The sequence below is a fragment of the Lepus europaeus genome, chromosome 3 (assembly GCF_033115175.1).
Source record: "Lepus europaeus isolate LE1 chromosome 3, mLepTim1.pri, whole genome shotgun sequence".
Classification (NCBI taxonomy): domain Eukaryota; kingdom Metazoa; phylum Chordata; class Mammalia; order Lagomorpha; family Leporidae; genus Lepus; species Lepus europaeus.
In genome coordinates, this window is record NC_084829.1 from 117,870,462 (window position 1) to 117,886,443 (window position 15,982).

General features: G+C 44.7%; 1 protein-coding gene and 1 long non-coding RNA gene across 12 annotated transcripts in view; one reads left to right on the forward strand and one right to left on the reverse strand.

Moving 5' to 3' along the window:
* Window positions 1–1,141, reverse strand: part of FAM184A (family with sequence similarity 184 member A) — a 111,258-nt gene extending 110,117 nt beyond the window's left edge. For 7 of the 11 annotated variants that reach the window (XR_009865515.1, XM_062186683.1, XM_062186681.1 and 4 more), the window contains exon 1: window positions 907–1,140. Coding sequence is in view for 10 of the 11 variants with exons in the window: in XM_062186683.1 (XP_062042667.1) it covers window positions 907–1,065 (159 nt within the window). In the remaining variant the exon portion in view is untranslated. Of the gene's footprint in view, window positions 1–906 lie in introns of all 11 variants that reach the window. The other 4 variants (XM_062186682.1, XM_062186684.1, XM_062186685.1 and 1 more) reach the window with 1 other exon arrangement.
* Window positions 725–7,812, forward strand: LOC133756159 (uncharacterized). The gene is made up of 3 exons (XR_009865516.1): window positions 725–865; window positions 2,638–2,809; window positions 7,144–7,812. It is a non-coding gene; the product is annotated as an uncharacterized LOC133756159 (long non-coding RNA).
* Window positions 7,813–15,982: the final 8,170 nt, after the last annotated feature.

Sequence of the window (15,982 nt, forward strand, 5' to 3'; positions counted from 1 at the left end):
ACTTTTCACAGGTTGTCTGGTAGCTGCCCCCACACCGCCTACCTCTCCTCAGCCTTCCCTCCCCAGAGGTGTTTAGCAGGCTCAGCTTGGTCACCTGAAAGTCGCTGTCTCCACTAACTTTCAGAAACCACAGATCACTTCTCCCTTAAATGAGCACCGCTGGATTGCTGCTGACATCTCAACAGACCGATACAATCCAGGGGAACTGCTCTTGATGCATCAACTTTCTCATCATCAACGTTTACTAAGTTGAGGGGGAAACCTCGCTAACTCAGGGACCATCCCAAATGACGGCTGACCAAATCTGCAGGCTATTTGTTCTTTGAAAATTAATCTTTTGCTTGGCTCAAACATTTAGCTGAGCGCAGACACCCGCTGATTCATCTAATAAGCTTTGTTTGACATTTTGTCAGGATGAGGAATGACTCATTAAATCTCCAAAACGGCTCGCAAGGTATGTTTTGTCCTCCTACGTTCCTGAGAAAAACCTCAGCAAGTTCATTCTCCCCTTACCGACGTACCCAGTGCCAGATTCTGATGAATCAGGAGGGTTCCGGGTCGTGTAAGGTAAATACGGTACCGTACTTCCTAGGGTCCGGGAGTGTGATGCCCCAGGGAGCCCCGGCAGATGCCCGAGGCAAACGGCTTCCTTACTGTGGAATAAAGGAAGTAAATCCTACTTCGTTCTGGGCCGGCTCCCCAGACAGGGCCAAGCGGCGCCGGGGCCGCACCCTCAGGCGCACCACTGTGCCTTCCGGCGGCAGCCCGCGTCGCCAGCGCCTCCCAAGTTTGGCGGGTTCGGAGCGGAGTCGCGGCTGTTGCTTCTCCGAGCAGTCCCCGTTGCTCCCGCTCGACGGGACAGCAGGTGAGCCCGCGCGGCCCGCCCGCCGCCGCCGCCGCCCTTACCTTGGTGAGCTGGGCGATTTTCTTGCTCATTTTCAGGTGCATGTCCTGGCTGTAGTCCACGCCGTGCCCGGCCAGCTGCGTGGCGGCCGGCGAGGGCGCGAATTTGGCCGCCGAGCCGCTGTGGTAGTGTTGCTGCCAGCTCATGCCCGGGGTCGCCATCTTCCCGACAGACCCCGGCCGGGGCACCTGTGCCCGCGCCCGTCCGGAGGCCCGCGGAGCACCGACGTCTGGGAGGCGACAGCCGGGGAGGCCGCGTCCCGACCCGCGCCCCGGCGCCCCCCGGCCGCGACCGCAAGAGCCCCCAGACTCAAGACCCTTCCGTCACCCGCTCCTAAGGACGGGGCGGTCCCACCAGCCCGAGGCCGCGGGCGACCCCGGCGCGGGGCGGACGCACGGGCCCGGTCCGCTTTCGCCCGCCCCGCAGCCCGCGCCCGGCGAAGGCGTCGCGGGCAGCGAAGCTCCGGGGTCCCGCACCCGGGAGTCGGCGGGACGGCTGCCGCCGGGGCTGCGGAGGCAGGAGGAGACGGGGCGGGCTGCAGGACGGGAGGCGGGGACGTGGGAGCCGCGGAGCCGCCGTTACCAGGGCGCGCGGGGACGGCGACGTCATTTCCCCGCAGCCAAGCTCCGCCCCGCGCCGCCGCCGCCAACCCCGCAGCCCCGCAGCCCCGCAGCCCCGCGGCAGGTGCCGGCGCCCAGCAACAGGCGCGCTAGGACCGCGCAGCCGAGTGCTGCTGCCGGCGGCTGGTGCCTCCGACCCGGGTGTGGGTCATGATCTCCGAGAGGCCAGCTAATGGCCTGACGTAAAAATCCCGGCGGGAGAGGATGGAGCCGTGGTCACCTTGGATTCTCAGAACCTTGCCATGTGCATCCTCGCGCGCACGGTTCCCCAGGAGGAGCCCGAGCTCACACTCACTTCCCTTCTAGTGATGCTACTGTAGGGAAATAGCGGGCAGTCTAGGAACCCCTGACGTCGCCTTTTCTTCCAAATTCTCACAATGCCTTGGGGCCCTGTACTGTGTTCCAAGCCCCTTTCAGTCATTCAATGCTATGTGCATATGTACAAAGGGAACACCTTTCCTTAGTCAGTGGGTATATCCCCTGCACCTCTACTTTACCCCGGCTTATGGCCCCTGCCCCAACGTGGGGACCCGGAGGAGGCTGCTGGCTTTGGATTGGTCCAGCTCTAGCCCTTGTGGCAATTTGGGGAGTGAACCAGAGGAAGGAAGAAATTTTTCTCTTTCTCTCCTTCTCTCTGTAACTCTACCTCTCAAATAAATAAATAAAATCTTTTTTTTAAAAATCCAGCAAAGGGGCAGACTTTGTGCACAATGAATTAGGATGCCCACATCATTCCGATGTTGGTTTGAGTCCCAGTTGCCCTGCTTCTGGTTTAGCTCTCTGCTAAAGGGCCTGAGAAGCAGCAGAAGACAATGCAAATGTTTTCCCCCGGCCACCTACATGGGAGATCAGATAGAGTTCCTGGCTCCTGGCTTCCGACTGGCCTAGCCTTGGCCGTTGACCATTTTGGGTGGTGAACCAGCAGATGGAGGATCTCTTTCTCTCTTCCATTCTCTCTGTCACTCTGCCTTTCAAGTAAATAAATCCTCTTTTTTTAATCCAGCAAAGAAGATGCACAATGGGAGAGGAAAGGCAATAAATTTTTATTTATTGCCTGCTTCTCTAATGAGACTCTTCACACAGAAATGTGTTTTAAATGCTTCTGTGTTCCAGGTGCTGCGGCTGCAGCGATGACCGAACATGTCTCTGTCCAGAAGAAGCCAGCAGCAGCCTACTGGAGAAGACAGAGTAGTAAAGAATAAGGTGCAATGCAGTGTGCTGAGTGTCAGAACTCCAGGAGGGGATCTTGACCTAGTCTTAGAGAAGACTTCATACACACAGAAAGGTAATGCTTAAATGTACTCCTGCAGGATGGGTTTTATGCATAGAGGCAGTAGGGAAGGCAGGCTCCAGCTCTGAGGATAGAAACATTAATGCCCTGCAGATGAGAGAGAACATGACCTGGTTAGGGAATAGCAAGTGGTAAGATGCGGCTAGAGCTAAGTTTGGGTGGGATGTCAGAATATGAGGCAGAACAGGTGTCAAGTTTACTGCTAGAGGGGCAACTTATATGCTTTGACAATGGGATTGGGACTTTATTCTGATGGCAATCATGAGCCACTGAAGGGTTAGAAGCCGGCCCATAAAATAATCAGATTTGTATTTTAGTCACATAATTCTTGTTACTGTGAGAAGTGGATTACAGAGGCAACTTCATATAGACAATATGGCCACTTAGAAAGCTCTTGGACTTACCCAGGTGAGAGTCATTGAATCATTAACCTAAAACATTTCAATGAGAATAGAAAGTTATTGATATGAAACATACATAAAGTAAAACAGGACATTGGGGCTGAAAAAGTGAGAGCAGTCGAGGGTTCCCTGTGAGACAAAAAATAGAGAAGGAGGGACAGGTTAGGGGAGACTATGCATTCAGTGCAGAACACATTAACGTTTGAGATCCCTATGAACATCTATGTAGAGATGTTCAGTTGCATAAAAGATAGAATAAGAGAGACAAGACAGTAATCAAATTAGAATACAACTGGGGAAGGTAAAAAAAAATGCTTTCAACAGGAGACTAGAAGCCCTGAGTATGTGGAAAAAGACACATCATTCTCAATAGATTGTCATCTGTAACATTCTAGGACTTCTCATTAAGAAAATCATAAGCTGTGAAGGGAAGCATCAGGTCCAAAGAAACAATCCCCAAGAAATGGGCTAATAGTAATGCAGAACTTTGGCACAGCAGAGGCAGAGGCTGGTCCAGAGGAATAGTCACCAAAATCAGATAATGAACTAAAAGTGGAAAAAAATTCTTGACTGTTAGAACTGGGACAGAACCTCAGGTTCAAACCTCATGTTTTATTTATTTATTTGTTTATTTGCCAGGTAGAGTAACAGACAGTGAGAGAGAGAGACATAGAGAAAGGTCTTCCTTCCGCTGGTTCGCTCTCTAAATGGCCTCAACGGCCGGAGCTGTGCCGATCCAAAGCCAGGAGCCAAGAGCTTTTTCTGAGTCTCCCATGAAGGTGCAGGGGCCCAAGCACTTGGGCCATCCTCAACTGCCATCCCAGGCCACAGCAGAGAGCTGGACTGGAAGAGAATCAGTCGGGACTAGAACTGGCGCCCACATGGGATGCTAGTGCCACAGGCGGAGGATTAACCTAGTGCGCCATGGCACCGGCCCCTCAAACCTCATGTTTTGTACACACAAATATACATGTAGTTCAAGAAATATTTCTGCACCAAAATAAATTTATCTTTTAGTGTTATTTTCCATGAATATTTCAACGTTTCCTAGAGAGAGAATGTTCCCACCTCCAAATGCCTGCAATGGTTGGGACTGAACTTGAATCAAAGCCAGGAGCCAGGAGCCCAACTCAGGTCTGTCATGTGGTTGGGAGGACCCAATTACCCAATTACTTGAGCCATCACTGCTGCCTCCCAGGGTCTGCATTAGTCAATCAGGAGATGGAGCCAGGGGGCAAACTTGGGTGCTTCAATGTGAGACATGGGTATCTCAATCAGCACACTAAACTCCCACTCCAAGACCTAGATATTTGAAATCCCAGTCTTTCTGACTTAATACACAAGAGTTTACAACCACTTATAGGGGAATATATTCTTTGTCTAGAAATGTTCTATCCTTCCGTATACTAGTGATGACTTTCATAATGGTTTAAACATACATTCTGAATAGTTAGAAATGGAGAAGGGATGAAGAAAACAGTGGTGTTTGCAAAGGCTGATTAATGATGAAGCAAATGAAGCTTGTATGACTCCTTTTGGTAGGGGTTCTAGCAAGTGATACCATGTTATAGAATTTAATAAAAAGTTATGAATGCCACATTTAGGGGGCTGGTGTTATGGTGTAGCAGGTAAAGCCACTGCCTCAATACTGGCATCCCATATGGGCACTGATTGGTGTCCCACTTGCTCCTCTTCCAATTCAGTTCCCTGTTAATGGCTTGGGAAAAGCAGCAGAAGATGGTTCAAGTGTTTGGACCCTTGCCAGCTACATGGGAGACCTGAATGAAACTCCTGGCTCCTGGATTCAGCCTTGCCTAGTGCTGGTCATTTGAACCAAAAAATAGAAGATTATCTCTCTTACTCTCGGTCTTGCTCTTGTGCTTTCTCTCTCTTATTCTGGAAGGCAGAGTTACAGAGAGGCAGAGGCAGAGAGAAAGAGAGAGAGAGAGACAGAGAGACAGAGAGACAGAGAGAGAGAATCTTCCATCCACTGGTTCACTCTCCAGATGGCTGCAATGGCCGGAGATGTGCTGATCCAAAGCCAGGAGCCAGGAGCTTCTTGTGAGTCTCCCACACAGGTGCAGGTGCCTAAAGGACTTGGGCATCTTCTACTGGTTTCCCAGGCCATAGCAGAGAGGATCGGAAGTGGAATAGCAAGGTCTCAAACTGGTGCCCATATGGGATGCTGACACTGCAGGCAGTGTGCTTGATACGCCACAGTGCTGGTCCCAGTAGATCTTTTTTAAAATCATTTTTTTTGTGTATTTTTTTTTGAAGCTTCCTATATTGTATACATTTCAGGTCACAATAACCCTACATTAACCCCAGGCAGTACCACCTGAAGTTGAGAATTAAGATTGCGATGTGAGCTCAAAAAGTAATGAGGCAAGAGCTCAGGCAACCAAAAAATTTAGATAAATTAGACTTCATTGAAATAAAAAGTATTGTGCTTCTAAGAATACTACCAAGAAAGTTAAAAGACAACCAGTGAAACCAGAATATATAAAGAACTCCTAAAATTCAATAACAACCAAGGCAATCAAAAATGGGTAGAGGATCTGGGTAGTCGTTTCCACAAAGAAAATATACAAATGGCCAGTAAGTACATGGAAAGATGCTCAACATGGCTAATTATTAAGGAAATGCAAGTCAAAACCACAATGAGATAGCACTTCAAACCCAGTGGGATGGCTACCATGAAAAAAACCCCAAACAAACAAAACAAAAATCAGAAAATAACAAGTATTAAATGAAGAAATTGGGACCCTTGTGCATTACTAAAGGAAGTATAAAAAGGTGCACCTACTATGGATAATGCAGTGGCTCTCCCCCCAAAATTAATTAGAATTACAATATTATCCAGAAATTATACTTCTAGGTAAATATCCAAAAGAATTGAAAGTCAGGACTCAGAGATATTTGTAAACTCATGTGCACAGCAGCATTATTCATAGTAGCCAAAAGATGGAAGAAAGCCAAGTATCCACTGACGGGATGAGTGGATAAACAGAATGTGGTATATACAGTGGAATGTTACCCAGGGTTAAAAAGCTGACGTATGCTATGTGATGAACCTTAAAGACATTTTTCTAAGTTAAATAAATCAATCACAAAAGAAAAATGCTGTATGATTCCACTTACATGAGGTACCTATTTTTCAAATTTATACAGACAGGAAGCAGAATGGTGGTTGCCAAGGAACTGGGTAGGAAGAGAATGGGGAGTTATTTTTGAATGGGCCAGAGGTTTTGGTTTGAGATAACTAAAAAGTACTGGAAGTGGATGATGGTGATGATTGCACAGAAATGTGAATGTGCTTAATGCACTGAGCCACACATTTAAAAATGATTGACGTAGTAAATTGTGTGTTACATACATCTTACTAAACTACAGAGAACATCTGGATCTAAGGTTTGAAAAAAGGAAGAGGTGGGGGAAATTTTCTTCTATTTTTTTTTTCTGACCTCCTTCCCATTTGGGCTAGAAGAATCATAGAGATCAAATTAGGCAGTCAATTAAGAATGGTACTAAATATCAACAAAACACATATACTCAGTATCTACACAAGCCCCTCATGGGGTTGGCAAGGTCCCTGCAAGATGCTTTCCAGCTCTCCTCTCTTTTGCATCACAGTGTTATGACTATTAGGAATTCTCACTACTTGAATGAAACTTAATCTGAGGCCTTGCAACAGGACTTAACAGCACAAGGCTCTGAGAATCAATATAGACTGTGTCTAAGCATCTGAACTCCAATGGAGTTAGTACACCAGCTTTGTGTAAGACTTCATACCAATACAGACAACATTTTGAGTTAAACATTTTCCAAATGACATCTCCAAGTATCCAAGTATAATAGGAAAGTATGAGAAAATTTACATTCTAGGTTTGATTGTGCCACCAAGCCTCCTCTTTTTTTCATCTATAGAAGAAGAACATTGGGCTAGCACTGTGGTGTAGCAGGCAAGGCCTCTGCCTGTGGCACTGTCATCCCATATGGGTGCCAGTTCATGTCGTGGCTGCTACTCTTCCAATCCAGCTCTCTGCTATGGCCTGGGAAAGCAGTAGAAGATGGCCCAAGTGCTTGGGCCCCTGCACCTGCGTGGAAGACCCAGAAGAATCTCCTGGCTCCTGGCATCAGATCCACCCAGCTCCAGCTGTTGCAGCCATTTGGGTAGTGAACCAGTGGATGGAAGACCTATTTCTCTGTCTCTCCCTCTCTGTATCTGTAGCTCTGCCTCTCAAATAAACAAATGAAATCTAAAAAAAAAAAAAACATTAAACTGATCTGAACTTTTCTTATATTTCTCACATATAACATGTAGAATTATTTTACTTTCATAACAGAATTTTCTTATGTTTATTTGGCTATGCCACATATTATCTATGCTCCAACCCTCCTATCTACCTCATAGCACATGCACCCAAGCCATGTATACAAAGTTGCAGATTTCTCTAAATAAATAATAAATCCAGATGACTGTAAGCTGGGAGACTTCAGTATGACAGAGTTTGACTCCTGTTGATTTCTTGCTGTGTGCTCCTTTACCTCCGTCTCTCTCTCTCGGTTCTGTCTTCATGAGTTCAGGAAACTCACTTGTACTACCAATTGATAATGATATTGAATACCTTCTAAAATGCTTGATATATAGTCAATGCTCAATAAATATGTATCTCCAATTTTTAATAACTTCACTTTTAGTACCAAAACTATTTTTAGTTTTTCCTCTATGAACAAATCTAACCTTCTCTATTAATATCACAATCAGCCATCAGTCAACTATTTTATTCTTCTATTTTATATGGGTTCCATTGAAAGCAGGTACTACAGCAAGTAGTTTACTTGAAAGCTAGAAGTTGAGAGACACATGAAGGAAAAGCGGTTGAAGGATACATTGTTAAGTTGGCTACCACTTTGGTCAACTGGGGCTTTATGAGGAACAGTGTATCTCAGAATCTTCCCTCTCAAGGATGAAAGGCTGATTGATGCATTTGTCCACTGACTCCCTTCACTCACCAGCTGCGGTGGCTCCCAGCATGCGAGCTGACTCCCCTAAATGACCGTTCTGTGTGACTTAGTGAAGTCCCGCAGCTATAGAGAGTGGTGAGTCAGAAAGGCGGAAGGATGAAGCAGTCACAGGAACTGTCCAACACTTTTGCAGCTGAAATCAAAAGAAGTGGCACAGAACACACACAAAAAAACTCCTACAGGCTATCCCTTGGATCTTTCAGACCCATTTTTGCCCTATATAATATCCATTCTGTTACGAACCTTTTAAGGTCATAGGCAGGGGCTAATTCTCAAAGTGACTCAAGAGAAATTAGTTAGTATAGCAAGCAGATGGCCCTTGCTTCAATAGCTCAGATTCCTTCTAGATTTCACCCCCCATTATGGAATTTCTTCACCTTTGGTGGGCACTTTAGCTAATCTATGTTATTTGCTTGGTGGGGAGACACAGAACTTCATCCCTGAGGAAAACCTTGCTTGGCTGGCCTGTGTCAGGATGAAGTTTTTATAGTTTATTTTTTGTCCAGTGCTTTTACCAGGAATGGGAGAACAAGGGGAATCCCAATGAATCTTCTGAGATCTAGAAATACTTCTTACTTTTTCTGTTATTCAATCCTAGGTGCTCATAATAATGAGAAACAATTACCCTGCCAATATAAGATATACCTTCTTTTGTCTACTAGTCCTTTGAAACAAAAGCCAAAGTTAATGGGTGGTTATCATAGGATCAGATTCCATGGGATCCTTACTTGTCCCCTAGTAGAAGTTATTTTCTCCTTTTCACCTCCAACAATTATCAAGACCTATAATCTAGCAGAACCTAAGGATTTGAGAGTAGGAAGCACAGATTTTACAGATGAGTCATTAGGAATCATGGTGCAAGGATCCAACCCTCCATCGTAATTTCCAGATACTTGTATTCTAGTTAATAGCTACATCAGCACCATATATCTGTCATTAGCTCCATGAATATACCATAACCTATAGAACATTTCTCAACCAAGTAAAGTGTTGCTTCCAAACTAACTGATCCCTTAATAGTTCATTCCAACATTGTATCAAATGGCTAATTGTGGATACAATGGCATATGATAGGAAAACATATCTCACTGTTCATACCACAATGTGCCCATTGTCTTTTTTAAAAAAGATTTATTTATTTATTTGAAAGTCAGGGTCACACAGAGAGAGAAGGAAGGAGAGGCAGAGAGAGAGTGGTCTTCCATCCACTGGTTTACTCCTCAATTGGCCACAATGGCCAGAGTTGTGCCAAACTGAAACCAGGAGCCAGGAGCTTTCTCCAGGTCTCCCACGTGGATGCAGGGGCCCAAGGACTTGGGCCATCTTCTGCTGCTTTCCCAGGCCATAGCTGAGAGCTGGATCGGAAGTAGAGCAGCCGGGAGTAGAACTGGCACCCAGATGGGATGCTGGTACTGCAGGCGGCGACTTTACCAGTACTCCACAACGCCGGCCCCTCATTGTCTTTTCATAACTCCTTCACTATGGGTCATTTGGTCTAATCTTAGGTAACGCAGGATGCCATGACAGTAAAAGCATTCTTTAACCTTTACATAATAATCCTAGAAGTGACAGTGTGGGAAAGGATGCCAAACACAATATCCATAATGGGAAACAATTCCAGTAAGGATGAATCACACTTTCCTTGGGAGGTGGGGGCAGGCATTGAAAGAGCTGATGTAATCAATTTGCCACTAAGTGCCTGGCTGGTGTCCTTGAAAGCTGGGTCACTTTTGAATGTTTGGTATTGATCTTTGCTGCTGACCAGTCAAAATGCATAGAGTAGTAGCTGTGTCAACCTGGTAAGAAGGAGCCAACACTACTGGGGCCATGAACATCCACCATACCTACCAAAAAGGCTACTATGTTCATAAATCCATTACATTAGTATTAGAATACCTGGAATAGCAGCTGGGTAACATCTTCCCAAAGAATAATTTATCTATTGGCTTGTTAAGAGCCTCTTCAGTGACACATGCTTTCCAGTGGACATTGGTGTGAGACATGAAGATGTGCATATTTTTCTACTCCCACAGGTACCCATAAATCTGCATGACTCTCTTTTTTGCCCTTTGTAGTTGCTCAGGCCTGATCCTGTAGGTATGGTTTACATCACATGATGGATTACAGCTGTGCAAGCTCACCCTATAAATTAGATGAGGTGGCAATACACAGCTCACAGTGGACATCCTTAACTGACGTTACCTGATGACAAATGGTCAGATGCTAAGTCTCTAGTAGGACTCTGTAGTATACTAGAAACTCCTTTTAAATGATAAACAGTTCCTTGTAGCAGGCAGCAACCTTGACTCAGGCTCATGAGCTCTGAGTAGTCTGTCTACCATCAGATACCTCTAGCACCACTAAATCTGTTGGATCGCATAGTCCTAGCAACAAGAAAACTTGCATCATTTCCTGAACATGGTTTGGTTCCCCTTGAAACTGGAAAACTTCTGAGTCCCTTAGTAAATGGGTTGGAGCAGTGTAGTATCTGCTGCCTACATAATTACAAGGGACCAAACTTCTTTTCTAAGTGTTAAAATGCAAGGTTCACTAAGTATATCTACGGCAGGTATGCACTCAGGGATTGGCAGAGTGACCAAGATTCTCACATACCATTACGGGGGTGGGGTGGGGGGGTGGGAAGAGTGTCTTGTAAAATGGCCTGTAAACTTCCTGGAGATGCCTTGGCATCCTCTATTCCTTTAAGCCCCCACTCTATTAATGGGGCCATGATAACAGGTGCCCTGTTATCAGGATCACCTCAAATCTTCTACTGAGCAGCCCTTGAAAGGTCTGGGTAAATAGGTCCCTTTGGGAAAGGACTGAATATAATAATGTATATATTTATGATGGGATTGCAGGGTACTTCCTTAAGGGGATCAGGCGTCCCCTTCCATTGTGGGCTCTGGGCCTGATAACTGGCTGAACTCTGGAAACTCTAATAAGGGATTATGCTTTCCTATGGTGGTTGCTGAGTCTAGCCTGCTCCTTACTGCATTGATTTTTTTTGCAGGTAATTAAAGCCAAGTAATACTTTCATAGGCCACTTATTTATCTTATCCCTAGGAACATAAAAGTCTATTAACCATTCCAAAATTTCAAGGGTTCTAATACCCTAGTTGCCCTTCTAATGTTGCCTGTTATACTAATTATATCCATCTAGACTTTGATGTTTAAATGTAGCTAGCATGACGATAACAGCACAGAATTCCTTCATTCCCGCTGATCTAAAGAACATTTTCTTCTGTAAACCCTAACTCACAGAAGACACTGCTGGTGACCTTTTAAAAAATGTTAGTGCTTCTTACTGTCCTAGTGACAAGAGTATTCTGGAAAACATAGGCAGTGGGTCTCATAAAAATTTCATACTAATATGCCTACTTTCTTGAGCCTACTGACTTGTCCCTTAATGTTTGCAGGCAGCTCTGGCATCTCTATATCATTTTCATGTCCAAGTTTCAAGGCACCATCTTTAGTATTTGGGACAAACTCCAGATAACCTTGAAAGGATATTAGATCTTGAGTCATGGGATAAATTCCCAAGCCAATAATCTCTCCCATATTTAGCCTTATAACCCACTCTCTATTCAACTTGACACCTTCAAAACTATTCCCATAGACTTTTTTCCCTCTTTTTTGTAATTTTTTTCTCTAATACTTTCAGTAAAGTGTCGGTTCTGATAGAAGAGACCCCCATAATGGTATGTGGGAACCTTGGTCTTTTATCAGTCTTAAAGCAATCAGGCAAGTGAATGTAAGGAACCCCCAGAAGGACCAGTGCCATCTTGCAAGACATTTGATCCAGTGAGGTTTTTATCCCCTTGTGGCAAGGGAAAACTGTTGTCTGCTAGTGAGGGGTAGGAGACTGGCTTCTACAATCTCTGCAATTTAAGAGCATCCAGAGTTTAAGGTTCTCAACAATAGTCTCACAAGATGTTTCACCCTGCCGGCGCCGTGGCTTAACAGGCTAATCCTCCGCCTTGCAGCGCTGGCACACCAGGTTCTAGTCCCGGTTGGGGCGCTGGATTCTATCCCGGTTGCCCCTCTTCCAGGTCAGCTCTCTGCTATGGCCCAGGAGTGCAGTGAAGGATGGCCCAAGTCCTTGGGCCCTGCACTCACATGGGAGACCAGGAGAAGCACCTGGCTCCTGGCTTTGGATCAGCACAATGCGCTGGCCACAGCGGCCATTGGAGGGTGAACCAACTGCAAAAAGGAAGACCTTTCTCTCTCTCTCTCTCTCTCTCTATCCACTCTGCCTGTCAAAAAAAAAAAAAAAAAAAAAGATGTTTCACCCTAAGTTTCAGGGTTCCATTCTTTCTCTAGCCTTGCACTTCCTTTGGCATTCTAACACCTCTAGAATTAAGTTCTGAGTCTTATTTTGAGCCCAGACTGCCCTTTTCTACTGAGTCTGTTTGCTATCAAGGAGAACTTAGAACTTTTGCAGAATTCCATGAATTGGTAATTGTCCAAATTGAACTTGTCTTTTTGTTTAAGGCATTCTTTAGGGCTTCTAAGGCAGTTCACAAAAGTCAGCTAATTCCACCACTCTTGTAGTCACCACTGCTCCCTTTCTGTCCAGTTAAAGATACTACACAAGCAAAACTTATACTTCCACCACAACCCATCCACTTCAGGTGAGAGTTTGTTATGCCAGAGGTTATCAACCTCACAATACTACCAGCAATGAGCTTTTGTATCCAGTTGACTCATGAAAAAGGCATTTCTAGTACAGTATTCCAAGGCTCTGCCTTCTTGGATTATATCTAATATTACTGTCTTAATTTGGGTCCCCTCAAAAACAGCCTGGGGTAAGGACTTGACTTTAGACATTTATTTTTCAGATGAACATCAAAAGATAGGAAGAAGGGAGGAAGTTTGTTGAGGAAAAGAAGATGGGAAAGTCAGTCAATGGTGTATTACTGAGCTAACTACCACCAGGTTGAAGCCAGGTCTTCCACATGAATGGCAGGGACCTACCTACTTCAGTCATCATCACTGCCTCCCAGGGTCTGCATTAGCAAGAATCTGGAATTGGAAGCAGAGCCAGAATTTGAACCCAGGCACTCTGATATGAGATGTGGTCTTTCCAAGCGGCATCTTAACCTCTGTGCCAAATGTGTACCATCATTTCTTTATTTTTATATATGTGTTAAGTTATTAGAGGAAAAACTACAAGTACAGGCAGGTTTTAAGGTGTTCAATCCCTTGCTTCTGAGCAAAATCTGTTGCCCCAGTGATATAATTTTCTCACATTTCATGACTCTCTGGATGAATTTCTCAGAAAAGATATTAAAATATCTAGATGAGAAATAATATTGGATCTTCTATTCTTTTGTTAACTTCTGGTCCATCTCCCATCCCTTTTGGATCCAACAAATGGATCTAGTTGAAGTAGCAAAATATTGATGGCAATTGAGTTCTTTTTCACTCTGTATTTTTCTCTGACTTTGGATGTGGTAATGATTCTCATTCACACTTGAATTTGTCTCATTGCCCCTTTCCTCAAAATAACTCCTATGTCATTTAAAAAGACTTTGGGTCAGGCATTGTGGTACAGTGGGTTAAGCTGCTGCCTGGATGCACAGCTACTCTGCTTCTAATCCAGCTTCCTGCTAAGGCATCCTGGGAGGCAGCAGATAATGGCTCAAGTGCTTGGTCCTCTGCTACTCATGTGGGAGGCTCAGATGCAGTTTCAGGCTCTTGGCTTTGACTGACATAGCTCTAGCTGTTGTGGGCATTTGGGAAATGAAACAGTGGTTAGAAAATATCTCTCCGTCTCTCTTCCTCTCTCCTTTCTCTTTCCATCTCTCAACCCTTCAAGTAGATGAAAATTAATAAAAATAAACATTTAAAAATACTTCTTTTTTCAGTTAAGTAAAAGAGCTTAGTTTTCTGTTCTCCTCTCTTCCCTGTTCTTCCTATCCTACTCTCCAGTTTCTTATGTTTTCTTTACAAAAAGAATAATTAAAAACAAAACAAGGAAACACAATGTGAGCCATCACTAACACACATCTGTATTATTATATATGTATATATAATATTATATACAGGGGCCATCTGTGGCGTAGTGAGTAAAGCTGCTGCCTGTAGTGCCGGCATCCCATGTGGGTGCTGGTTTGAGTTCCGGCTGCTCCTCTTCCAATCCAGCTTTCTGCTATAGCCTGGGAAAGCAGTAGAAGATGGCCCAAATGCTTGGGCCCTTACACCTGCGTGGAAGACCCAGAGGAGGTTCCTGGCTCCTGGCTTCTGATTGGCATAGCTCTGGCTATTGCAACCATCTGGGTAGTGAACCAGCGGTTGGAAGACTTCTCTCTCTCCCTCTCTCTCTCTCTCTCTCTCTCTCTGTGTGTGTGTGTGCCTCTCTGTAACTTTAAAAAATACTTCTTCAGACCATTGATTTCGAAAGTCACCCCTTTGAGGAGGTAGCACTAGGAGTGAGACAAAAACAGGAACCTATCGTGTATTCTGATCTAGATCATAGTCTAATCTTTTGTGATGCTTGTTTCCTTCCCTGTCCCTGGGGGTTATCTTAATGATATCAACTCCTGGGATCTGCAGATCCCATGGTATTACACCATGGTACTACTTTGCATAGTTCAGAAGACTAGGAGGAAAGAAAGGGATAATGCTAGAGAATATTATTGTATTGTATCATTGACAAGGATGGTTCAGTGTGGGAGTGATAGCACTTTGGATCCATGTTTGGACACACATTTGTATCCTCCATCTTCTTATACCCACTTTCTCTCTGCCCTCCACTTGCCCCTTTCAGGTCTGAGTCATTGGTAGGCATGGGTTGGTCCCTATGCAGCCGACCCAAGTTCAGAACTTGGTGACAAAGCATTGCATCCTGCGCAGTCCTACTTGTAGCTTCCTCCTGTGTCTAATTTAAAGATTCTATTCTGTCACATTAGGGGAATGAAAAATGGGGTTAAGAAAAGAATTCAGAAGGTATCAAGTGTTGGGAGCAGAAGAGGTAACAAGAAGAAGAATCCAAATTTAGAAAAAAATGTGTCTGAAGGAATATTGGGGTCAGAGCAATTACGACTTTATATTCCATCCTTTCCACCTATGGGTTCACACTGTGCTCTCTCACCTCTGCCTCATGGTTTTATTCACACTTAAATAGTGCTACTTCCTTTTCCAAAAAAAAGTGTTTCCTCACTTAAGTAAAAGAGCTTAGTTTTCCGTTCTCCTTCTCTCTTCCCTGTTCTTCCTGTCCTACTCTCCAATTTCTCATATTTTCTTTACAAAAAGAACAATTAAAAACAAAACAAGGAAAAACAATGTGAGCCATCACTAACACACATCTGTAGACCAAATTTTACATATCAGCAAACTGAATAAAAGTGGAAAACTGTCTTAAGTTTACTTTCACCCCACAGCAGACTCTGAGACAAAGATTCCAGTGTAATTTAACTGGGAGTTGGTCCCAGGAAGCATGGTGAAGGAGAGGACAAATGAGACAAAAATAGAGATGAGGCCAAAGATGGGGCTTTGTTCATTTACAGTATATTACCATGAACAGCTGGGGTTCAGTACCACTGTGGACTCTCTCAGACTGAAAAACATGTCTGAAATTGTCCTAACCAGAGGCAGGGAAGCAGCAGGTTTTACCTATCAATAGCTGCCCACTACTGGCATGAAGTTTGCTACCCAGAAAACTTGATATCTAGGATCTCTCAGGCTGAGAAATTTTTAAGGTGAGAATTCACTGGGGGCAAGCATATGGTTCACC